This window comes from Scyliorhinus canicula, chromosome 7, assembly GCF_902713615.1.
Source record: "Scyliorhinus canicula chromosome 7, sScyCan1.1, whole genome shotgun sequence".
NCBI lineage: Eukaryota > Metazoa > Chordata > Chondrichthyes > Carcharhiniformes > Scyliorhinidae > Scyliorhinus > Scyliorhinus canicula.
In genome coordinates this window covers 6962364-6983002 of record NC_052152.1, presented here as the reverse complement: position 1 = coordinate 6983002, position 20639 = coordinate 6962364, and the positions used below count along the sequence as shown (strand labels likewise).

At 48.9% G+C, this 20639-nt stretch overlaps 1 protein-coding gene across 18 annotated transcripts in view; it reads left to right on the top strand.

Annotated features, from left to right (window-relative positions):
- The window catches only part of robo2 (roundabout, axon guidance receptor, homolog 2 (Drosophila)), a 1648725-nt gene that overhangs the window by 1479847 nt on the left and 148239 nt on the right, over positions 1–20639 (top strand). For all 18 annotated transcript variants that reach the window (XM_038801330.1, XM_038801331.1, XM_038801324.1 and 15 more), the window contains 2 exons: positions 6095–6219; positions 12242–12413. In XM_038801330.1, the coding sequence (XP_038657258.1) occupies positions 6095–6219; positions 12242–12413 (297 nt within the window). The remainder of the gene's footprint in view (positions 1–6094; positions 6220–12241; positions 12414–20639) is intronic.

The window sequence follows — 20639 nt, the reverse complement described above, 5'->3', positions numbered from 1 at the left end:
CTGTCAATTTTTTTATCTGACAACGCTCTCCTTAAATGCCTTGGGGCAACTAAACGGCAATGATTGTCAGGAGTCTGAGCTATGGGATGGAAGTAACGAGATGATGACCCTTCACCAAGGGAAGACCTATCTTGGAGCTGGTCTTATATGGGTGGGTGAGGTTGTTCAGTAAGTGAAAAGATAAATCCAGAATGTTACTTTCAACTAAATTTGTGAGTTGGACTCCATCAAACTGGAAAAGGGTAAATTTAGGGCAGTTAACAGGAGACCCTTATTCACACGGTGATTGGCACTTTGACCTTGGATTGGATATTGGAGGAATAGCTCTTGGTGTCATTTCAAACATTGAGGGATGTCTTTCTGGGTGGGTAAACAGGATGGGCCAAATGGCCTTTCTCATGCCTGATTACCAAACAGTAGTCGGCATAGCAAAACAAGTTCAGGGAAGGGAGTCTCCCCTACCCGGCAGGGCGGGGGGTCCCGGCGGTACGGAATGGGGTGAACCACTCCAGCGTCGGGCCGCCCCAAAGGTGCCGAATCCTCCGCACCTTCAGGGGCTAGGCTCGCCCCGGAGTGGTTTACACCGCGCTGGCTGGCGGGGAAGGGACTTAGCGCCACGCCAACCGGCGCCAAAGGGCCTCTGCCAGCCGGCACGAGTTGGTGCATGCACGGGAGCGGCAGCATGTGCTGGCGTCATCCCCGCGCATGCACGGGAGGGTTTGTCTCTGCATCGGCCATGGCGAGGACCACAGCGGCCCATGCGGAGGAATAGAGCGCCCCCACGGCACAGGCCCGCCCGCGGATCGGTGGGCCCCGATCGTGGGCCAGGCCACTGTGGGGGCACCCCCCGGGCCAGATCCCCCCCGTGCCCCCCAAGAACCCCAGAGGCCGCCCACGGAGCTGGATCCCGCTGGTAAGGACCAACCTTGATTTACGCCAGCGTAAATCAGGTTGTAGAGGTAGGCACGATAGCATCATTTAAGATGCATCTAGACAGATATATGAATGGGCGGGGAACAGAGGGAAGTAGGCCTTGGAAAATAGGCGACAGGTTTAGATAAAGGATCTGGATCGGCGCAGGCTGGGAGGGCCGAAGGGCCTGTTCCTGAGCTGGCGTGAGGGCAGGCGTGAGGGCGTGTGTGTAAATTGATGTGTGTGTGGCCCCAGTGGTACAATATGCCACTAACATCGAAGCTCCAGTTCGGGTAATATCCATGAGACTGTTCTACAGCAAGATCCAGCAGAGGGTAAGGAAAAGGGTGAGGGGAACTAAAAGGTGGAGGATTAAAAAAAAAGGCAGACGACTGTGCAAGTGGGAAATTAAGTGCTCTCTGGTATTTTCTGCTTTGTGGCTATTTGTGGCTCTGCTTTCGCTGCTCTCGAAATGCCGGAGAACGTGCAATGCGTTAAGGCCCTGGTTCTCCCAAAGCCCCGCTCCTCAAAGCTACCTTGGTGCGCCTCCAGTTACGTCCGACCCTGCTGTCTCTCGCAGCACCTTGTGTCATTTTAGCGCAAGTTAAGCTTCGCTCTCGCTGAATTGGCAGTGGCTGCCAGGAATCCAAGCTAATCTCGCAATTTGTTGTAAGATTCTCCCAGACAGTTTATCAACTGAATTACTAAAATGTCCCAGGCTGCCGGGTCTTTAATTGCCTTTCTCTCTCCCTCTCCCCACTCTCTATCCCCTCTCCCCTCTCTCTCCCTCTCTCCCTCTCTCTCTCCCTCTCCCCCTCTCTCTCCCTCTCCCCCCCCTCTCTCCCTCTCCCCTCTCTCTCCCTCTCCCTCTCTCTCTCTCCTCCCCCCCCCTCTCTCTCCCTCTCCCCCCCTCTCTCCTCTCCTCTCCTCTCTCTCTCCTCCCCTCTCTCTCTCCCCTCTCTCTCTCCCTCTCCCCCCCCTCTCTCTCTCCCTCTCTCTCTCTCCCCTCTCCCCCTCTCTCTCCCTCTCCCTCTCTCTCTCGCCCTCTCTCTCTCCCCCTCTCTCCCCCTCTCTCTCCCTCTCTCCCCTCTCTCCCTCTCTCCTCTCTCTCTCCTCTCCTCTCCCCCTCTCTCTCTCTCCCTCTCCCCCTCTCTCTCCCTCTCCCTCTCTCTCTCTCCCCCTCTCTGCCGCTGCTTGCCTGGCTTCAGCTATGACTGAGCTTAATTCAGATGCTTGTGCGTGGCTCTTTTGTGTGTGTTTTATCAGCCTCGCCCATGCATGCTGGGCCCTGCAGATTATTCGAGATTGTGTTTAACTATCGTGTTTTGATAACATTAACAGAACCAGTGGGTGACTTGGCATGAGAATCAGGGCTGTGGACTCAGACCAATTTGTGCTTTGAATTTGTGCAAGTTATAATCCAATCTTTTGTTCCAGATCCAGGGGAGATTTCTGCTCTTTTACTGTCATTATTCTGCACACCCAAATCAAAGAACTTCTGCATCCGATGCTCACACTATCCATTTATCAACTGTGTATATATTCAAACAAGTGTATCACCATCAGGACCCCTTTTATAGAGAGTCTGACCATCAGGGACCCCTTTTATAGAGAGTCTGACCATCAGGGACCCCTTTTATAGAGAGTCTGACCATCAGGGACCCCTTTTATAGAGAGTCTGACCATCAGAGACCCCTTTTATAGAGAGTCTGACCATCAGGGACCCCTTTTATAGAGAGTCTGACCATCAGAGACCCCTTTTATAGAGAGTCTGACCATCAGGGACCCCTTTTATAGAGAGTCTGACCATCAGGGACCCCTTTTATAGAGAGTCTGACCATCAGGGACCCCTTTTATAGAGAGTCTGACCATCAGGGACCCCTTTTATAGAGAGTCTGACCATCAGGGACCCCTTTTATAGAGAGAGTCCCACCATCAGGGATCCCTTTTATAGAGAGTCTGACCATCAGGGACCCTTTTTATAGAGAGAGTCTGACCAGGGACCTCTTTTATAGAGAGTCTGAGTATCAGGGACCCCTTTTATAGAGAGAGTCCCACCATCAGGGATCCCTTTTATAGAGAGTCTGACCATCAGACCCCTTTTATAGAGAGTCTGACCATCAGGACCCCTTTTATAGAGAGAGTCTGACCATCAGGACCCCTTTTATAGAGAGAGTCTGACCATCAGGGATCCCTTTTATAGAGAGACTGACTATCAGAGACCCCTTTTATAGAGAGAGTCTGACCATCAGAGACCCCTTTTATAGAGAATCTGACCATCAGGGACCCCTTTTATAAAGAGTCTGACCATCAGAGACCCCTTTTATAGAGAGTCCCACCATCAGGACCCCTTTCATAGAGAGTCCCACCATCTGAGACCCCTTTTATAGAGAGAGTCTGACCATCAGAGACCCCTTTTATAGAGAGTGTGACCATCAGGGACCCCTTTTATAGCGAGTCCCACCATCAGGACCCCTTTTATAGAGAGTCCCACCATCTGAGACCCCTTTTATAGAGAGTCTGACCATCAGGGACCCCTTTTATACAGAGTCTGACCATCAGGGACCCCTTTTATAGAGAGAGTCTGACCATCAGAGACCCCTTTTATAGAGAGTCTGACCATCAGGAATCCCTTTTATAGAGAGTCCCATCATCAGGACCCCTTTTATAGAGAGAGAGTCTGACCATCAGGCGCCCTTCTTTGAGAGAATTTTATGACTTAATGCAATTCCAAACGTTCTGAATTCATGATGAATTTGAGACACAAATTGATAATTCTGGTTTTGAGCTTTTTAGTGAATTAAACAATATGCACTGATTGAGTCTAAGAATTTACTAACAGTGTGGGAGTGATGGGTTAATTGTCTCAAATAGATGAAAGAGCAGTAACTGTAGTGCCCTGAAGTTTATGCATTTCTGCTGATGCTAATCCAACCCTTATGCTCTGTTAATGTGAGGAGATGATGTCAGCAACATCATGCCGATATTATCCCAGCATTAACCGAACAAGCTAAAAGATAAACAAAAGATGTTCAAGGGAAATTATCTGCAACAGACTGTGTCAAGCTCCCAAGATTAAAGAGAAGGATAACATCAGCCAGGGTTCCGGTTTCTGATCACTGCCCAGTGACCCCTGGCTTATAGTAGTGGGAAATCAGCCAAGCTTATGCTTCTGATCACTGACCAATGTTCACAAGGTTAGAGGGAGAGGGGAAATCAGCCAGGGTTCCTGCTCCTGATCGCTTTCCAGAGGCCCCTGGGTTAGAGAGAGAGGGGAAATCAGCCAGGGTTCCTGCTCCTGATCGCTGTCCAGTGGCCCCTGGGTTAGAGAGAGAGGGGAAATCAGCCAGGGTTCCTGCTCCTGATCGCTGTCCAGTGGCCCCTGGGTTAGAGAGAGAGGGGAAATCAGCCAGGGTTCCTGCTCCTCGTCACTGTCCATTGACCCTCTGGGTTAGAGAGAGAGAGAGGGGAAATCATCTAGAGTTCCTGCTCCTGATCACTGTCCAGTCATCCCTTGGTTAGATAGAGAGGGGAAATCAACCACGGTTCCTGCTCCTGGTCACTGTCCAGTGATCCCTGGGTTAGAGAGAGGGGAAATCAGCCAGGGTTCCTGCTCCTGATCGCTGTCCAGTGGCCCCCTGGGTTAGAGAAAGAGGGGAAATCAGCCAGGGTCCCTGCTCCTCGTCACTGCCCATTGGCCCTCTGGGTTAGAGAGAGAGAGAGTGGAAATCATCTAGGGTTCCTGCTCCTGATCGCTGTCCAGTGATCCCTGGGTTAGAGAGAGAGAGGAAATCAGCCAGGGTTCTTGCTCCTGATCACTGTCCAGTGACCCACTGGGTTAGAGAGAGAGAAAGGGGAAATCAGCCAGGGTTCCTGCTTCTGATCACTGACCAATGTTCACAAGGTTAGAGGGAGAGGGGAAATCAGCCAGGGTTCCTGTTCCTGATCACTGTCCATTGACCCCGTGGGTTGGAGAGAGAGAGGAAATCAGCCAACCTTATGCTTCTGATCACTGACCAATGTTCACAAGATTATAGGGAAATGGGATATCAGCCAGAGTTCCTGCTCCTGATCACTGTCCAGTGGCCCCTGGGTTAGAGAGAGAGAGAGAGGAAATCAGCCAGGGTTCCTGTTCCTGATCACTGTCCAGTGACCCCTGGGTAGAGAAAGAGGGGAATTCAGCCAGGGTTCCTGCTCCTGATCACTGTCCAGTGGCCCCTGGATTAGAGAGAGAGGAGTAATCAGCCAGGGTTCCGGTTCCTGATCACTGCCCAGTGACCCCTGGCTTATAGCAGTGGAAATCAGCCAAGCTTATGCATCTGATCACTGACCAATGTTCACAAGGTTAGAGGGAGAGGGGAAATCAGCCAGAGTTCCTGCTCCTGATTACTGTCCATTGACCCCCTGGGTTAGAGAAAGAGAGGATATCAGCCAGGGTTCCTGCTCCTCGTCACTGTCCATTGACCCCCTGGGTTAGAGAGAGAGAGAGGGGAAATCAGCCAGGGTTCCTGCTCCTGATCACTGTCCATTGACCCCCTGGGTTAGAGAAAGAGAGGGGAAATCAGCCAGGGTTCCTGCTCCTCGTCACTGTCCATTGACCCCCTGGGTTAGAGAGAGAGAGAGGGGAAATCAGCCAGGGTTCCTGCTCCTCGTCACTGTCCATTGACCCCCTGGGTTAGAGAAAGAGAGGAAATCAGCCAGGGTCCCTGCTCCTCGTCACTGCCCATTGACCCTCTGGGTTAGAGAGAGAGAGAGAGGGGAAATCATCTAGGGTTCCTGATCATTGTCTAGTGACCCCCTGAATTAGAGCGCGGTGAATGAATCAAAGTTCCAGCTCCTGTAGTTCCTCCTGCAAAGAGTGGGTGCTGGGCGAAGATGGGTGACAGAACCACTCAGTGAACTGGCACACACGTGAGCAGCAGCCAACTGAGCAAGGAATGAGGGGATAGAATTGGAAGAAGGCATGAAATCACACTGTACAGAAAGGACAGAAAGCGGGAGTGAGCGGATGGTCCATAGAAACCACCGCCTGTTAAAAGGGGAAATCCCTGCTTCTTGTTACTCTTTCTGTGCGTCCATTGTGAAGGTTTTGACCAAAGGCATTCACTGTGTTTCTGTGCTCTCTGACATGTCATCTGGTTGACCCCCACCCCCATCAACCCCGCCCCCCTCCCTCCCCCAGCTGCCCCTCAATTTGTCGTGAGGCCGAGGGATCAGATCGTGGCTCAGGGACGGACGGCCACCTTCCCCTGTGCGACAAAAGGAAATCCTCAGCCAGCAGTCTTCTGGCAGAAAGAGGGGAGCCAGGTGAGTACACGCTACCTGTCTGATCCATCAACAAGTGCTGCATTACAATAATCATTGATTCCAGGGAAACAGTTGTTCTCTCAGGAGAGAGTAAGTAGAATGGTCGTATGTTCTCGAAAAATTAGAACAATGAGAGGTGATATGGAGACGGGTGAGAGCCTTTGAGAGTTGGACTTGGTAGATGCTGAGAGATTATTTCCTCTTGCTGGGAAATCTCAAGTTACTGAGTGTATTCCAGAGAAAGGTTGGTCATTCTTAGCCCCCCCTTCAGGGGGCTGAAGGATATGCGGATAAGGCAGGAAGGTGGAGTTGAGGTAGAAAATCAGTCAAGATCTTTGTGAATGTCAGAGCAGGCTAGATGGGCTTCACGATCAACGCCACAGAATCCCTACAGTGCAGAAAGAGGCCATTCGGCCCATCTAGTCTGCACAGGCCCTCTGAAAGAGAACCCTACCCTGGCCCTCTCCCCCATCCTATCCCCGTTAACCCTACCCTATCCCCGCAGCTAAGGGGCAATTTACCATGGCCAATCCACCTAACCTAATCTTTGGACTGTGGGAGGAAACTGGAGCATCCGTTGGAAACCCACATAGACACGGGGAGAACGTGCAGACTCCGCACAGACACTCCCCGTGTCCTGACCCAATACTTCTCATTCAACCAATATCACTAAAATCAGATTACCTGGTCCTTCATCACATGGCAGCTCCTGGGAGCTTGCTTAACATAAATGGCCAGCCTTGTTTCTGACATTACAACAGTGACCCCATTTCAAAAGTAGCTATTAGCTGCGAAGCACTCTGGGACCGTCCAGTTAAAAATAATGACATCGGGGTTAAAGTGCGAGAGAACCCTTAGCATTATCACTGCACCCCTCAACCTATCCTAAATCAAGTTTGTCGATATAGATTCAGCTGCCACTATGTTTCTCTCGCAGGCTCCATTGTTGTATTAATCCTGCATCTGTTCATATTTCAATCAGCTGAAGTAAACAGAAGATGCCCAAAGATCAAATGTTCTGCGTACCTGTTTTTGTTTGTTCCTACTTTGGAAAAAGTACATGTGGTTTGATCGAGTAAATAAGGAGACACCATCTCCAGGAGCAGACAGGTCAGAAACCAGAGGACACAGATTTAAGATACTTAGTAAAAGAAGCAGAGGGAGAACAAGAGAGGATCTCAGCACCACCTCTTGACATCCAATGGCATTGCCATCACTGAATCCCCCCATTTCAATGTCCCGGGGGCTACCATGGACCAGAAACTGAATTGGACTAGCCATATAAATACTGTGGTTACCAGAGCAGGTCAGAAGCTCTGCATTCTGCCTTGAGTAACTCACCTCTTGTCTCCCTTAAGCCTGTCCACCATCTACAAGTAAGGAGTGTGATGGAATACTCTCCACTTACTTGAATGAGTGCAGCTCCAACAACTTTCAAGAAGCTCAACACCATCCAGGACAAATCTGTCGCTTCATTGGCACCCCATTCGCCACCTTCAACATTCACTCCCTCTTGCATTGACGCACAGTAGCGGCCGTGTGTGCCACCTACAAGGCGCACTGCAGGAGCTCACCAAGGCTCCTTTGTCAGCACCTTCCAAACCCATGGGCTCTGCCATCTAGAAGGACAAGGGCCGCAGATACCTGGGAATACCAGCAAGCTCCCCTCCAAGCCACTCACTGATTGGAACTATATCGGCTGTTCCTTCATTGTCTCCGGTTCAAAATCCTGGAACTCCCTCCCTAACAGCATGCTGGGTGTACCTACACCACATGGGCTGCAGCGGGTCAAGAAGGAAGCTGACCTCCACCTTCTCAAGGGCAATGAGGGACGGGTAATAATGCTGGCCTGGCTAGCGATGCCCACATCCCATAATTTAATGAAAAAGAAGGGGATTTTGGATTGTGCAGTGAGTGGTTCTGACCTGGAAAGCGCTCTGACAGGGTGATGGAAGCAGATTTAATTGTGTAAATACTTAAAAGTAAAGAAAATCAGGGCCAGAGGAAAAGAGCAGAGGATTTGAACTGATTGGGTGGTTCATTCAAAGAGGCAGTATGGAGAGGACGGGCTAGGTACCGTGAGGTACCTTTCTCTGAAATCATTGCTTGTAGCCATGGAAAGGGACCATTTTGGTGGAACACCCATTCTTGTCCTGAGAGTGATGTCTATTCCTGGGACACTGACCTCCCTTTGGTACCACATCCAAGGACCTCACTGCATGCACAGGCTCTGCTACTATGGAAGCATCACCTCATCCAAGATCAACCTTCATGTTGTTCAAATTCCACACCCTTGTATGAGTAGCAGACAGGATGTAGGGGAGTTTCAGCTGATCTTCCACCGTTTCTAGTTCAGAGACTCTGAAGTACCATTTCCAATCCCCCCCCCCCCCCACAACTCATCCATGGGGAGCTCAGGAAACTCACCCCCGTGCGTGGAAGCTCATGCTCCATACCACAGTTGGCTTTGCATATTTCCCCCACCATCAGGGGGCGCCACACCTCATTCCGTCATTTACCGCTCGGTCCATCGAGCGCATCACAGGGAGATGTCACGGCATCATCAATGGAAGACCAGAAGAACTTTGCAGCGCCTTTCACAACCTCAGCACTTTGCAGCCAATCAAATGTTTTTGTCGGGTGTGTGCTGTTGGAATGCAGGGAAAAGTGGCAGCAATTTGTGCAAAGCAGGATCCCAAACTTGGCGATGTGATCATAACCAGATCATTTGGTTTTTTCTTTTGCCCCATGTCACTGGGTTTGGGATAAATGTTGCCCAGGACATTGGAGTACTTTTCACGGCAGCGACGTGGGATTCCTGAGATGCACAATAGAGTGCCTCAGTTCAGCATTCGCACCAGAAGGACAGCACCGCCGAGAGTGAAGCACTCCCCCCAGTCCGGCACTGGGCACTCACTCGATTTGCATCCAAGTTCCTGGAGTGGAAATTGAGCACACGGCTCGGAAGGAAGAGCATTACCCGCTGAGTCACCGATGACAGCATTCTGCTCGTCGGGGCAGTAGTGGTGGGGAAGTGCAGTGGATAAGTCACTGGGCTAGTAATGCAGGAACCGGGATTCGAACCCCACCAAGACAGATGAAAAATCTGGAATTAAAAGTGTGATGATGACCTTGAAACCATCGTCGTTAAATCCCATCCCGTGCACTCCTAAAATTTCCATGTGACTCCAGACCCTCTGTTGAAATGGCTTGGCCAGCTACTCAAGGCTAATTACGGATGGGCAGTAAATGCTGGCCCACATCGAATGGATACAAGAACAGCTTTGGTTCTAATGGTAGAACAGTTCCCCTCCTCTACCACCCCCCCCCCCCCAAACAAAGCAACAATTTGCATTCATATAGCACCTTCCCCATCATAAAACACCCCAGCAGTGGTTATCGAACAAACTTTGACGCACACAAGGAAGAATTAGAACAGACGGCTCGGTCAGAGGGGGTAGATTGCTAAGAAATGTGCAAGCTTCCTCAAGCCCTATCGTTGCCCTTTTAAGAACATGGAGTTATTCATGCAGCGAAGCAGCTTTAATTGCGAGGGTGTAATGATAATAGATGGAGTGTGGACACTATGTTCCCAGAGTAGGATTGCGACCAGTTAATGGAGGGTGAGCTGATAGCTGTAGTGCCAAATAATGCAAGGTTAAGCATAATTTGCAGAACCCATAAGAGGCATCGTTTGTTAGCTGCAACGAGGGCTAATGGCATCATCCTTGAATCTATCAGAGTGGACAATCCATCATTAGCTAATAAAAGTATACACCTCTTAATTAAGCGGTGACATAATTTAAGGGAGTGAAGAAATTGCAGACTGTCTAATTGAAAAGCGTTAATTTGCAACTGTGACCTCCTAAGAGAGGGGGTAGAAAATTTCAGGATGTAACAGGAATGGGGAAAGACACCCCAGGCCATCGAGCATGTTTGTCTCGGGTTTGGGTTAATATGCAGCCCCTCCCCTCCTCAGCCCTGTCAATTCTGGCCCGCAAATCCCGGGCTATTCAGAGTGCATCGGATTTATTCTCATCCTGGTTTTCAAGCTCCATCGTCGCCTCTCTCCCTCCTTACATCCATGATTCCCTCCAGCCCGTACTAAAACTTCCCTGTAAAACCCTCCCAGTAGCTCCTTGCGTGGCTTGGAGTAACTTTTATTTGATAACACACCGATGTAACAGCCTGGGATATTTCACAGCATTAGAGAAGTTATATCAATACCAGTTGTTGATTTTGTGAAGCAATTCCAAATAATAAGTATCTTTATTGTCACAAGTAGGCTTACATTAATACTGCAATGAAGTTACTGTGAAAAGCCCCCAGGCACCACATTCCGGCGCCTGTTCGGGTACACAGAGGGAGAATTCAGATTGTCCAAATGACCAAACAGCACGTCTTTCGGGACTTTGTGGGAGGAAACCGGAGCACCCGGAGGAAACCCACACAGACACGGGGAGAACGTGCAGACTCTGCACAGACAGTGACCCAAGCCGGGAACCGAACCTGGGACCCTGGTGCTGTGAAGCAACAGTGCTAACCACTGTGCTACTGTGCTCTGTTAGAACTTGGCATTCCTGGGAATCGATGGGATTCGATTCTTATATTGAAAGAAAGAATATACATTTTATTATTCACCATTCACAGCCTGGGGTCATCCCAGAATGCTTTACACTTCTTTGAAGTGCAGACGACATTGCAATTCCAGCAAACCAACCAATAAGCCAGTTCCACAAAGCAATAATGATATTGGCCCAGGGGTAAGTGTTAGCCAGGACACCTGCTCTTCCAGTCATTATAAGTTCATAAGATATAGGAGCAGAATGAAGCCGTTCAACCCATCGAGTCTGCTCCGCCGTTCTACCATGGCTGATATGTTCCTCATCTGTTACGTACAATGTTACAGACCAAGAGCTGTATTGCAAAATTAGCCAGAGCATCTCCTACCGAGAAGACATGACCTAGGAGTGGGGGTCGACAACGTAGCCTCCCGAGGCTAACACCCTCAATGTGATCTTGGCTGATCCCACCCTGGCCTCAACTCCACCGTCCTGCCCGTTCTCCATAACCCTTCAGCCCATTACCAATTAAAAATCTCTCTAACTCCTCCTTAAATGTACTCACTGTCCCAGCATCCACCGCACTCTGGGGTAGCGAATTCCACAGATTCACAACCCTTTGGGAGAAGCAGTTTCACCTCATCTCTGTTTTAAATTTATTACCACTTATCCTAAAGCTATGACTCTCGTTCTGAATGTCCACAAGAGGAAGCATCAGCTCCATGTTTACTTTATCCAAACCTTTTATCATCTTGTACACCTCAATTAGATCTCCCCTCATTCTTCTAAACTCCAGAGGGTATCAGCCTAAACTGTTCAATTTCTCCTCATTGGACAATCTCCTCATATCTGGAATCAATACGCTTTGGGACATCCTGAGCTTGTGAGGAGCGCCGTAGAAATGTGCGTTTTATTTCGTTCCTACTCCGTATGGGTTCTGTGATTCTCAGGCTGTGAATTATCTCACTGAGCCACCCTGTCCGTTCCATTTTGTGACTTGCCCCTCAATGATAACGGAGTTTAGAATGAGAGGTGATCACATTGAAGCATGTGAAATTCTGAAGGGTCTAGACGGGGTAGAGGTGCTGAATCGAGAACATGAGGTCACGGCCTCTGGGTAAGAGGTCGGCCATTTTGGATTTTGTTCCAGAAGAATTCTTTCACTCAAGCAGTTGTGAATGCTCAACGATTGAGTCCAATCAAGGCAGAGGTTGGTAGATTTTTATGTACTCAGGGAATCAAGGGCTGGTGCAGGAAGTAAGAGTTGAGGTAGATGTTCAATCATGACCGTATGGAACTGTGGAGCAAGCTTGAAAGGCCGAATAGCCTATTCTTGCCCCCATTTCTTATGCTGTTCCATTTTGGTGTCCTGAAGGCAGCATTCTCTCAGTCAGTGTGTGAGTGGTGTTGCAGAGTCAAAAATTAATTTCTTTGGGCTTTCTGTTGTGTTTCACTTCTAGAACCTACTGTTTCCGAATCAGCCTGCACAGCCTTCCAGTCGATTTGCCGTCTCCTCGACGGGGGACCTCACCATCACCAACATCCAGAGGTCTGACGCTGGCTACTACATCTGCCAAGCCTTGACCGTGGCAGGAAGCATCCTCGCCAAGGCTCAGCTGGAGGTCACAGATGGTAAGGAGGGGGGTCATTGAAGGTTAATCTCAACCATAACAGTCAGGCAAGGGGTCACAGCTTCAACGTGAGGGTGGGGGAAAGTGGCCACAAATTTTGGAACTGATTTTCGGTAAGTTCCCCTCCACACAAAGAGTGGTCAACCAAGTCGGCACCAGCAACAAGTGGCATTTGGAAAGGGTACAGAGGAGGTTTACCAGGGTGTTATCAGGGATGAGGGTCTTCAGTTAAGAGGACAGTAGGAAAGGTTTAGGGCTGTTCCCTTGGGTCAGAGGAGGTTACGAGGTCAGTCAGTCAATAAAGGATTTTAAGGATCTCAGACTTTTTGAGAGGACAGTTAGGGAAAACACCTTCTCTCTGGTCAGCGGGTCAATAACACCAGGCATCTTGGGTGTGATATACCGGTCGCGTTCCACCCGAAAAGCAGCACGGCACGGCATGGCGCAACGCGATCGGTAGATTCCGGGAGATCCCACTTCCGGGATCTACCCGGCTCATCACGCCTCTCGAGATCTAATGCGATCTCGCGAGACGTCGCAATGTGTAAGGGTACACGGGATGATTTTCTGGACCAATACCTTGAGGAACCAACAAGGGAATAGGCCATCTTAGACCCCAATGAAAAAGGATTAGTTGACTATCTAGTTGTGAGAGAACATTTGGGGATGAGTGACCATAATATGATAGAATCCTTCATTAAGGTGGATAGTGAAGTAGTTGATTCTGAGACAAGGTTCCGGAACCTCAAAAAAGGCAACTATGATGGTGTGAGGTATGAGCTGACTATGATGGAGTGGGAAACTTTACTGAAAGGAAGGGCACTGGACAGGCAATGGGTCGGAGAATCGCCAGGGGGGGGGTGTGAATCCCGCCCACGCTGGCCGCCGAATTCTCCGGCACCAGAGATTCAGCGGGGGCGGGAATCGCGCCGCGCTGGTCGGTGGGTGCTCGCAGCGGCCCCCCCCCCGGCGATGCTCCGGCCTGCGATGGGCCGAAGTCCCGCTGGTCCTTTGCCAGTCCCCGCCGGCGTAGATTAGAGTAGGTCCCTTACCGGCGGGACCTGGCGGCGCGGGCGGGCTCTGGGTTCCTGGGGTGCGCGGGCGATCTGGCCCCAGGGGGGTGCCCCTACGGTGGCCAGGCCCGCGATCGGGGCCCACCGATCCTGCGGGCCTGTGCTGTGGGGGCACTCTTTTCCTACGCGGCTGCCGTGTCAGCCTCTGCGATGGCCGACGCGTAGTGAACCCGACCCCTCCCCACCCACCCGCGCATGCATGGGGATGACGTCAGCCGCCGCTGACGCTCCCGCGCATGCATGGACTCGCGCCGGCCGGCGGAGTACCTTCGGCCCTGGCTGGCGTGGCACCAAAGGCCTTCCACGCCAGCCGGTGGGGCGCAAACCACTCCGTCGCCAGCCTAGCCCCTGAAGGTGCAGAGGATCCAACACCTTTGGGGCGGGCTGACACCAGAGTTGTTCACGCCACTCCATCCTGCCAGGACCCCTCGCCCCGCCGCGTACGGGAGAATCCCGCCCACTGTTCATGTGGAGTTTGCACATTCTCCCCGTCTCTGAGTGGGTCTCACTCCCACAACCCAAAAAGATATGCAAGGTAGGTGAATTGGCCATGCTAAATTGCCTCTTAATTGGAGAAAAATAATTGGGTACAGGTGATGAAGGAGCTGCGCTCAGAAAGCTAGTGATTCCAAACAAACCTGTTGGACTTTAACCTGTGTTGGGAGACGTCTTTTTAAAAATAAATTTAGACTACCCAATTAGTTTTTTTTTCCCCATTAAGGGGCAATTTAGCGTGGCCAACCCACCGAACCTGCCCTAAGATGAGTGGTAAAGCAAAAAGTGCAGAGGATACTGGAAGTCTGCAGAGGGATTTGGATAGGTTAAGTTCATAGGCTCGGGTTTGGCAGATGGAATACAATGTTGACAAATGTAAGGTTATCCATTTTGGTAGGAATAACAGCAAACGGGATTATTATTTAAATGATAAAATATTAAAACATGCTGCTGTGCAGAGAGACCTGGGTGTGCTCGTGCATGAGTCGCAAAAAGTTGGTTTACAGGTGCAATAGGTGATTAAGAAGGCAAATGGAATGTTGTCATTCATTGCTAGAGGGATGGAGTTTAAGACTAGGGAGGTTATGCTGCAATTGTATAAGGTGTTATGATGCCACACCTGGTGTTCTGTGTTCAGTTTTGGTCTCCTTACCTGAGAAAGGACGTACTGGTGCTGGAGGGTGTGCAGAGGAGATTCACTAGGTTAATCCCAGAGTTTAGGGGGTTGGATTACGAGGAGAGGTTGAGTAGACTGGGGCTGTACTCATTGGAATTTAGAAGGATGAGGGGGGATCTTATAGAAACATTTAAAATTATGAAGGGAATAGATAGGATAGATGCGGGCAGGTTGTTTCCACTGGCGGGTGAAAGCAGAACTAGGGGGCATAGCCTCAAAATAAGGGGAAGTAGATTTAGGACTGAGTTTCGGAGGGACCTCTTCACCTAAAGTGTTTTGAATCTATGGAATTCCTTGCCCAGTGAAGCAGTTGAGGCTCCTTCATTAAATGTTTTTAAGATAAACATAGATAGTTTTTTGAAGAATACAGGGATTGAAGGTTATGGTGTTCAGGCCGGAAAGTGGAGCTGAGTCCACAAAAGATCAGCCATGGTCTCATTGAATGGCGGAGCAGGCCCGAGGGGCCAGATGGCCTACTCCTGCCCCTAGTTCTTATCTCAAGGTCCTCACCTGTCATAGCCTCATTTCCATCAGTCACTGGCATGTTATTTGTGTCTTCCACCGTGAAGACCGACCCAAAAAACCTGTTCCGTTCCTCAGCCATTTCCTCGTCTCCCATTATTAAATCTTCCTTCTCATCGTCTAAAGGACCAACATTTACCTTAGCCACTCTTTTTTGTGTTTTATATATTTGTAGAAACGTTTACTATCTGTTTTTATATTCTGAGCAAGTTTACTCTCATAATGTATCTTACTCTTCTTTATAGCTTTTTTAGTAGCTTTCTGTAGCCCCCTAAAGATTTCCCAGCCCTCTAGTCTTCCACTAATCTTTGCCACTTTGTATGCTTTTTCCTTCAATTTGATACTCTTCCTCATTTCCTTAGATATCCACGGTCGATTTTCCCTCTTTCTACCGTCCTTCCTTTTTGTTGGTGTAAACCTTTGCTGAGCACTATGAAAAATCGCTTGGAAGGTTCTCCACTGTTCCTCAACTGTTCCACAAATAAGTCTTTACTCTCAGTCTACCTTAGCTAGTTCTTTTCTCATCCCATTGTAATCTCCTTTGTTTAAACACAAAACACTAGTGTTTGATTTTACCTTCACACCCTCCATCTGTATTTTAAATTTCACCATATTGTGATCGCTCCTTCCGAGAGGATCCCTAACTATTAGATCATGAATCAATCCTGTCTCATTACACAGGACCAGATCTAGGACTGCTTGTTCCCTCGTAGGTTCCAGTACATACTGTTCTAGGGAACTATCGCGGATACATTCTACAAACCCCTCCCCAAGGTTGCCTTGACCAATCTGGTTAAACCAATCGACATGTAGATTAAAATCCCCCATGATAACTGCTGTGCCATTTCTACATGCATCAGTTATTTATTTGTTTATTGGCTGCCCCACCATAATGTTATTATTTGGTGGCCTATAGATTACTCCTATCAGTGATTTTTTCTCCTTATTATTCCTGATTTCCACCCAAATGGATTCAACCTTATCCTCCGTAGCACCGATGTCATCCCTTACTATTGCCCGGATGTCATCCTTAAATAACAGAGCTACACCACCTCCCTTACCATCCACTCTGTCCTTCCGAATAGTTTGATACCCTTGGATATTTAACTCCCAGAAGTGACCATCCTTTAACCATGTTTCAGTAATGGCCACTAAATCATAGTCATTCACGATGATTTGCGCCATCAACTCATTTACCTTATTCCGAATACTACGAGCATTCAGGTAAAGTACACTTATGTTGGCTTTTATACCTCTGTTTTGAATCTTAACACCTCGATCAGTAACCTCTCGTAAGTTATTTTTCCTCTTAACTTTTCTCCTAATTTTCCTTGTCGTTGAACCCATAGCTTCATGTAACAACCTGCTGCGTCGCTTTCCATTTATGTTTTTACTTCCCGTTTTAATCCTTTTAGTATTACTGGGCCTATTCACTGAGCTCCCCTCAGTCACTGTACCTTGTACTGTCACCCTTTTTGATTTTTGACTATGGCTTCTCTGCCTTACACTTTCCCCCTGACGGCCTTTTGTTCCTGCCCTTGTTTTACTACCTTCTGACTTCCTGCATCAGTTCCCATCCCTCTGCCACATTAGTTTAAAAACTCCCCAACCACTCTAGCAAATAGCCCCCCTAGGACATCAGTTCCAGTCCTTCCCAGGTGCCACCTCCCCCAGAACCGGTCCCAATGCCCCAGGAATCTGAAACCCTCCCCCTGACACCATCCCTTCAGCCACGTATTCATCCTATATATCCTGTAATTTCTACTCTGACTAGCACGTGGCTTTGGTAATAATCCTGAGATCACTACCTTGGAGGTCCGATTTCTTAACTTCCTTCCTTCCTCCCTGTATTCTGCTTTTAGGACCTCATCCCTTCTTTTACCTATGTCGTTTGTACCGATGTGTACCACGACCTCTGGGGCATTGTTCACCCTCCCACTCCAGAATGTCCTGTACCCGCTTCGAGACATCCTTGACCCTAGCACTAGGGAGGCAACATACCATCCTGGAGTCTCGTTTGCAGCCACAGAAATGCCTGTCTATTCCCCTTACAATTGAACCCCCTATAACTATTGCACTGTCACATATATCACCCCTCCCCTCTGCAGAGAACTAACCATGGTGCCATGAGTTTGGCTGTTGATGTTTTCCCGTGAGAGGCCATTCCCCTCAGCAGTATCCAAAACGGTATATCTGTTCTGCAGGGGAATGGCCACAGGAGATTCCTGCACTACCTGCCTCGCTCTCTTGTTCTGGCTGGTGGTAACCCATTCCCTTCCTGCCTGCGAAGTCTCAGCCTGCGGTGAGACTACCTCTCTATACGTGCTATCCACGATACTCTCTGACTCACGGATGCTCCACAGTGTCTCCAGCCGCCGCTCCAGGTCTCAAACTTGAGCTTCCAGGAGCTGTAACTGGAGACACTTCCTGCACACGTGCTAACCCTGAGGACTGGAACTGTCCCCAGCCTGCCACATGGAGCAAGAGGAGCAGACCACGCCTTGGAGCTGTCCTGCCATGAATTATTCCTTTAAATTAAACCTATGAAATTAAACTTTGGAAAGATGTTTTTGTGTCAGATTAAATACAATCCCTGTGCACTATTTAATTAGATTTTTTTTAAAACAGAGTATTTATCCCTCTTGATCTGACAACAAAGTAAAAATAGTTATTTAATGAAAATTTTAAAAAGTTCTTTAAATCAAATTTAAAATATTAATTTAAATCAACCCAAAATAGTTATTTAAGTCAAATTAAAAATTTTAAAAATAGTAATTCAAATCAACTTAAAAATGGTAATCTAAGTCAAATCAAAACTAGTATTTAAATCAGTAACTCCAGATATTCAAATTTAGCCGATGAAGTACATGAAAAGGAAAGGTAATAAAAGAAAATACATAATAGGGCAACACAAGGTACTCAATGTAACTATATAACACCGGCATCGAGTGAAGCAAAAAGGGGTGTAGTGTTAATGAGGTCAGTCCATAAGTGGGTCGTTTAGGAGTCTGGTAACAGTGCGGAAGAAGCTGTTTTTGAATCTGTTCATGCGTGCTCTCAGACTTTTGTATCTCTTGCCCGAAGGAAGAAGTTGGATGAGTGAGTAAGCCGGGTGGGAGGGATCCTTGATTATGCTGCCCGCTTTCCCCAGGCAGCGGGAGGTGTAGATGGAATCAATGGATGGGAGGCAGGTTTGTGTGATGGACTGGGCTGTGTTCACAACTCTCTGAAGTTTCTTGCGGTCCTGGGCCGAGCAGTTGCCATACCAGGCTGTGATGCAGCCCGATAGGATGCTTTCTATGGTGCATCTGTAAAAGTTGGTGAGAGTTAATGGGGACATGCCAAATTTCCTTAGTTTCCTGAGGAAGTGTAGACGATGTGCTTTCTTGGTGATTGCGTCGACGTGGGTGGACCAGGACAGATTTTTGGAGATGTGTACTTCTAGGAATTTGAACCTGCTCACCATCTCCACCTTGGCCCCGTTAATGCTGACAGGGGTGTGTACAGTGCTTTGCTTCCTGAAGTCAATGACCAGCTCTTAAGCAAACAGAAAACATTCGCTGTTTCTGGCGAGCACGGAGAAACATTATTAAAGAGTTAGAAAGAATTCTCCCACTCTGGAAGGTTGGGTGCTGGGACTAACTGGAGAATCTGGGACGGCATTTTATCGGGACGCCAAGTCACACAGAGGAGATAAAGTTGGGAAAAATTTGAAGGTGAACCAGGGCAAGGCAGCATCGGATCAAACAGTCAGAGGGCATTGATTGGGACCAAGAAGAGAAGTGGCTCTAAGCCCTATTTTCCTCATCTCTAATATTTTTTATAATAAATAAACAGAAGTGTTCAAACAAGGTGAAAAAAAAAATCTTTTTTTTTTGCCCCTGTGTTCTGTCTCCTATTGGTTGGGGTTGTTCTGGAGATTAACCTTTCATTCCTGGAGAATTCAGCATAGCGTTGGAGGGTTGGGGGACACTAAATTAGCTTTGCTTAATAGAAGGTTGTGAGATGATCTCCTCAGCAAGTCAAACGGTAAGACATTTTAAAGGCCAGAGGGATGTGAAGGCAAAGAGATTGCAAGGACGTTCCTGTGCTGTAATTTTCTTTGTTCTTTGTTCTTGACGTGGAGGAGTCCTGGACAAACAATCTGTTGTTTGAATGTGGAAGCACGTGCACGCTGGAATACGTGAGGGATTCGTGACTCCCATTGTAAATGAGACTCTTTGCATTGGAGAGGGGTGGTGCATTTGTATCACAGCTTTAACAGCAGAGTATGACGGTGCTGGACACTGTCCACACGCCCTCTCTCTCTCTCTCTCTCTCTCTCACCGCCTTGCCACGCTCACTGCCCCTGAGACTATACGTGGCCCGCGTCGTGGGGGACTCGGTCTATTGGAGGCGAAGCATTGCGGGGGAGCCCGTTAATGACATTCCAACGGGATTGCAACTGCGCGCCGCGTGCGTCTCGATGATGCCGATTTGGAGGGGGGGGGCGGAGCATCGTGACCCAGCGTGAAACCGGCGCATGTCGCGATTTCGGCGTCGGGAGCCATTCTTCGCCCGATCCCGTTCCCGATTTCGGGGTTGGGCAACGGAGAATCCCGCCCAGAGTATTTCTGACCAACTCTCTTACTAATAACGTAGATTAGCCAATGCTTTATCACACTGCTGTTTGTGGGTGCAAGCTGTGCAGAGGTTGGCTCACAGCGACTACACTTCAAAAATGACCTCCTCAGCTGCAATAACCTTCGGGAGGTTGTGAATGGCGTTATGGAAAGACAGTTGTTAAAACAACAGAGGTGGGGGGGCAGCAGGGTGTCAACCCCTGGAGTCTGCTGCACTATTCAACAAGATGACAGCTGGCCCTGCAGCACGGTAGCGTTGTGGATAGCACAATCGCTTCACAGCTCCAGGGCCCCAGGTTCGATTCCGGCTTGGGTCACTGTCTGTGCGGAGTCTGCACATCCTCCCCGTGTGTGTGTGGGTTTCCTCCGGGTACTCCGGTTTCCTCCCACAGTCCAAAGATATGCAGGTTAGGTGGATTGGCCATGATAAATTGCCCTTAGTGTCCAAAATTGCCGTTAGTGTTGGGTGGGATTACTGGGTTATGGAGGTGTTGACCTTGGGTAGGGTGCTCTTTCCAAGAGCCGGTGCAGACTCGATGGGCCGAATGGCCTCCTTCTGCACTGTAAATTCTATGTAAATTCTATGTAACTCCACCTTTTCCACACTGTCCTCGTATCTCTTGATCCTCTTCGTATCCAAAAATCTATTAATCCCCATCTTGACCTTGACTCAAGGACTGAGCTTCCACAGCTTCCTGGGTTAGGGAATTCCAAGGATTCACAGCACTCTGAGTGGAGAAATTTCTCCTGATGGAAACACAGAATCATGGAAAATAGGAGCAGGAGGAGTCCATTGGGCCCTTCGAGCCTGCTCGGCCATTCAATATGGCCATGTCAGA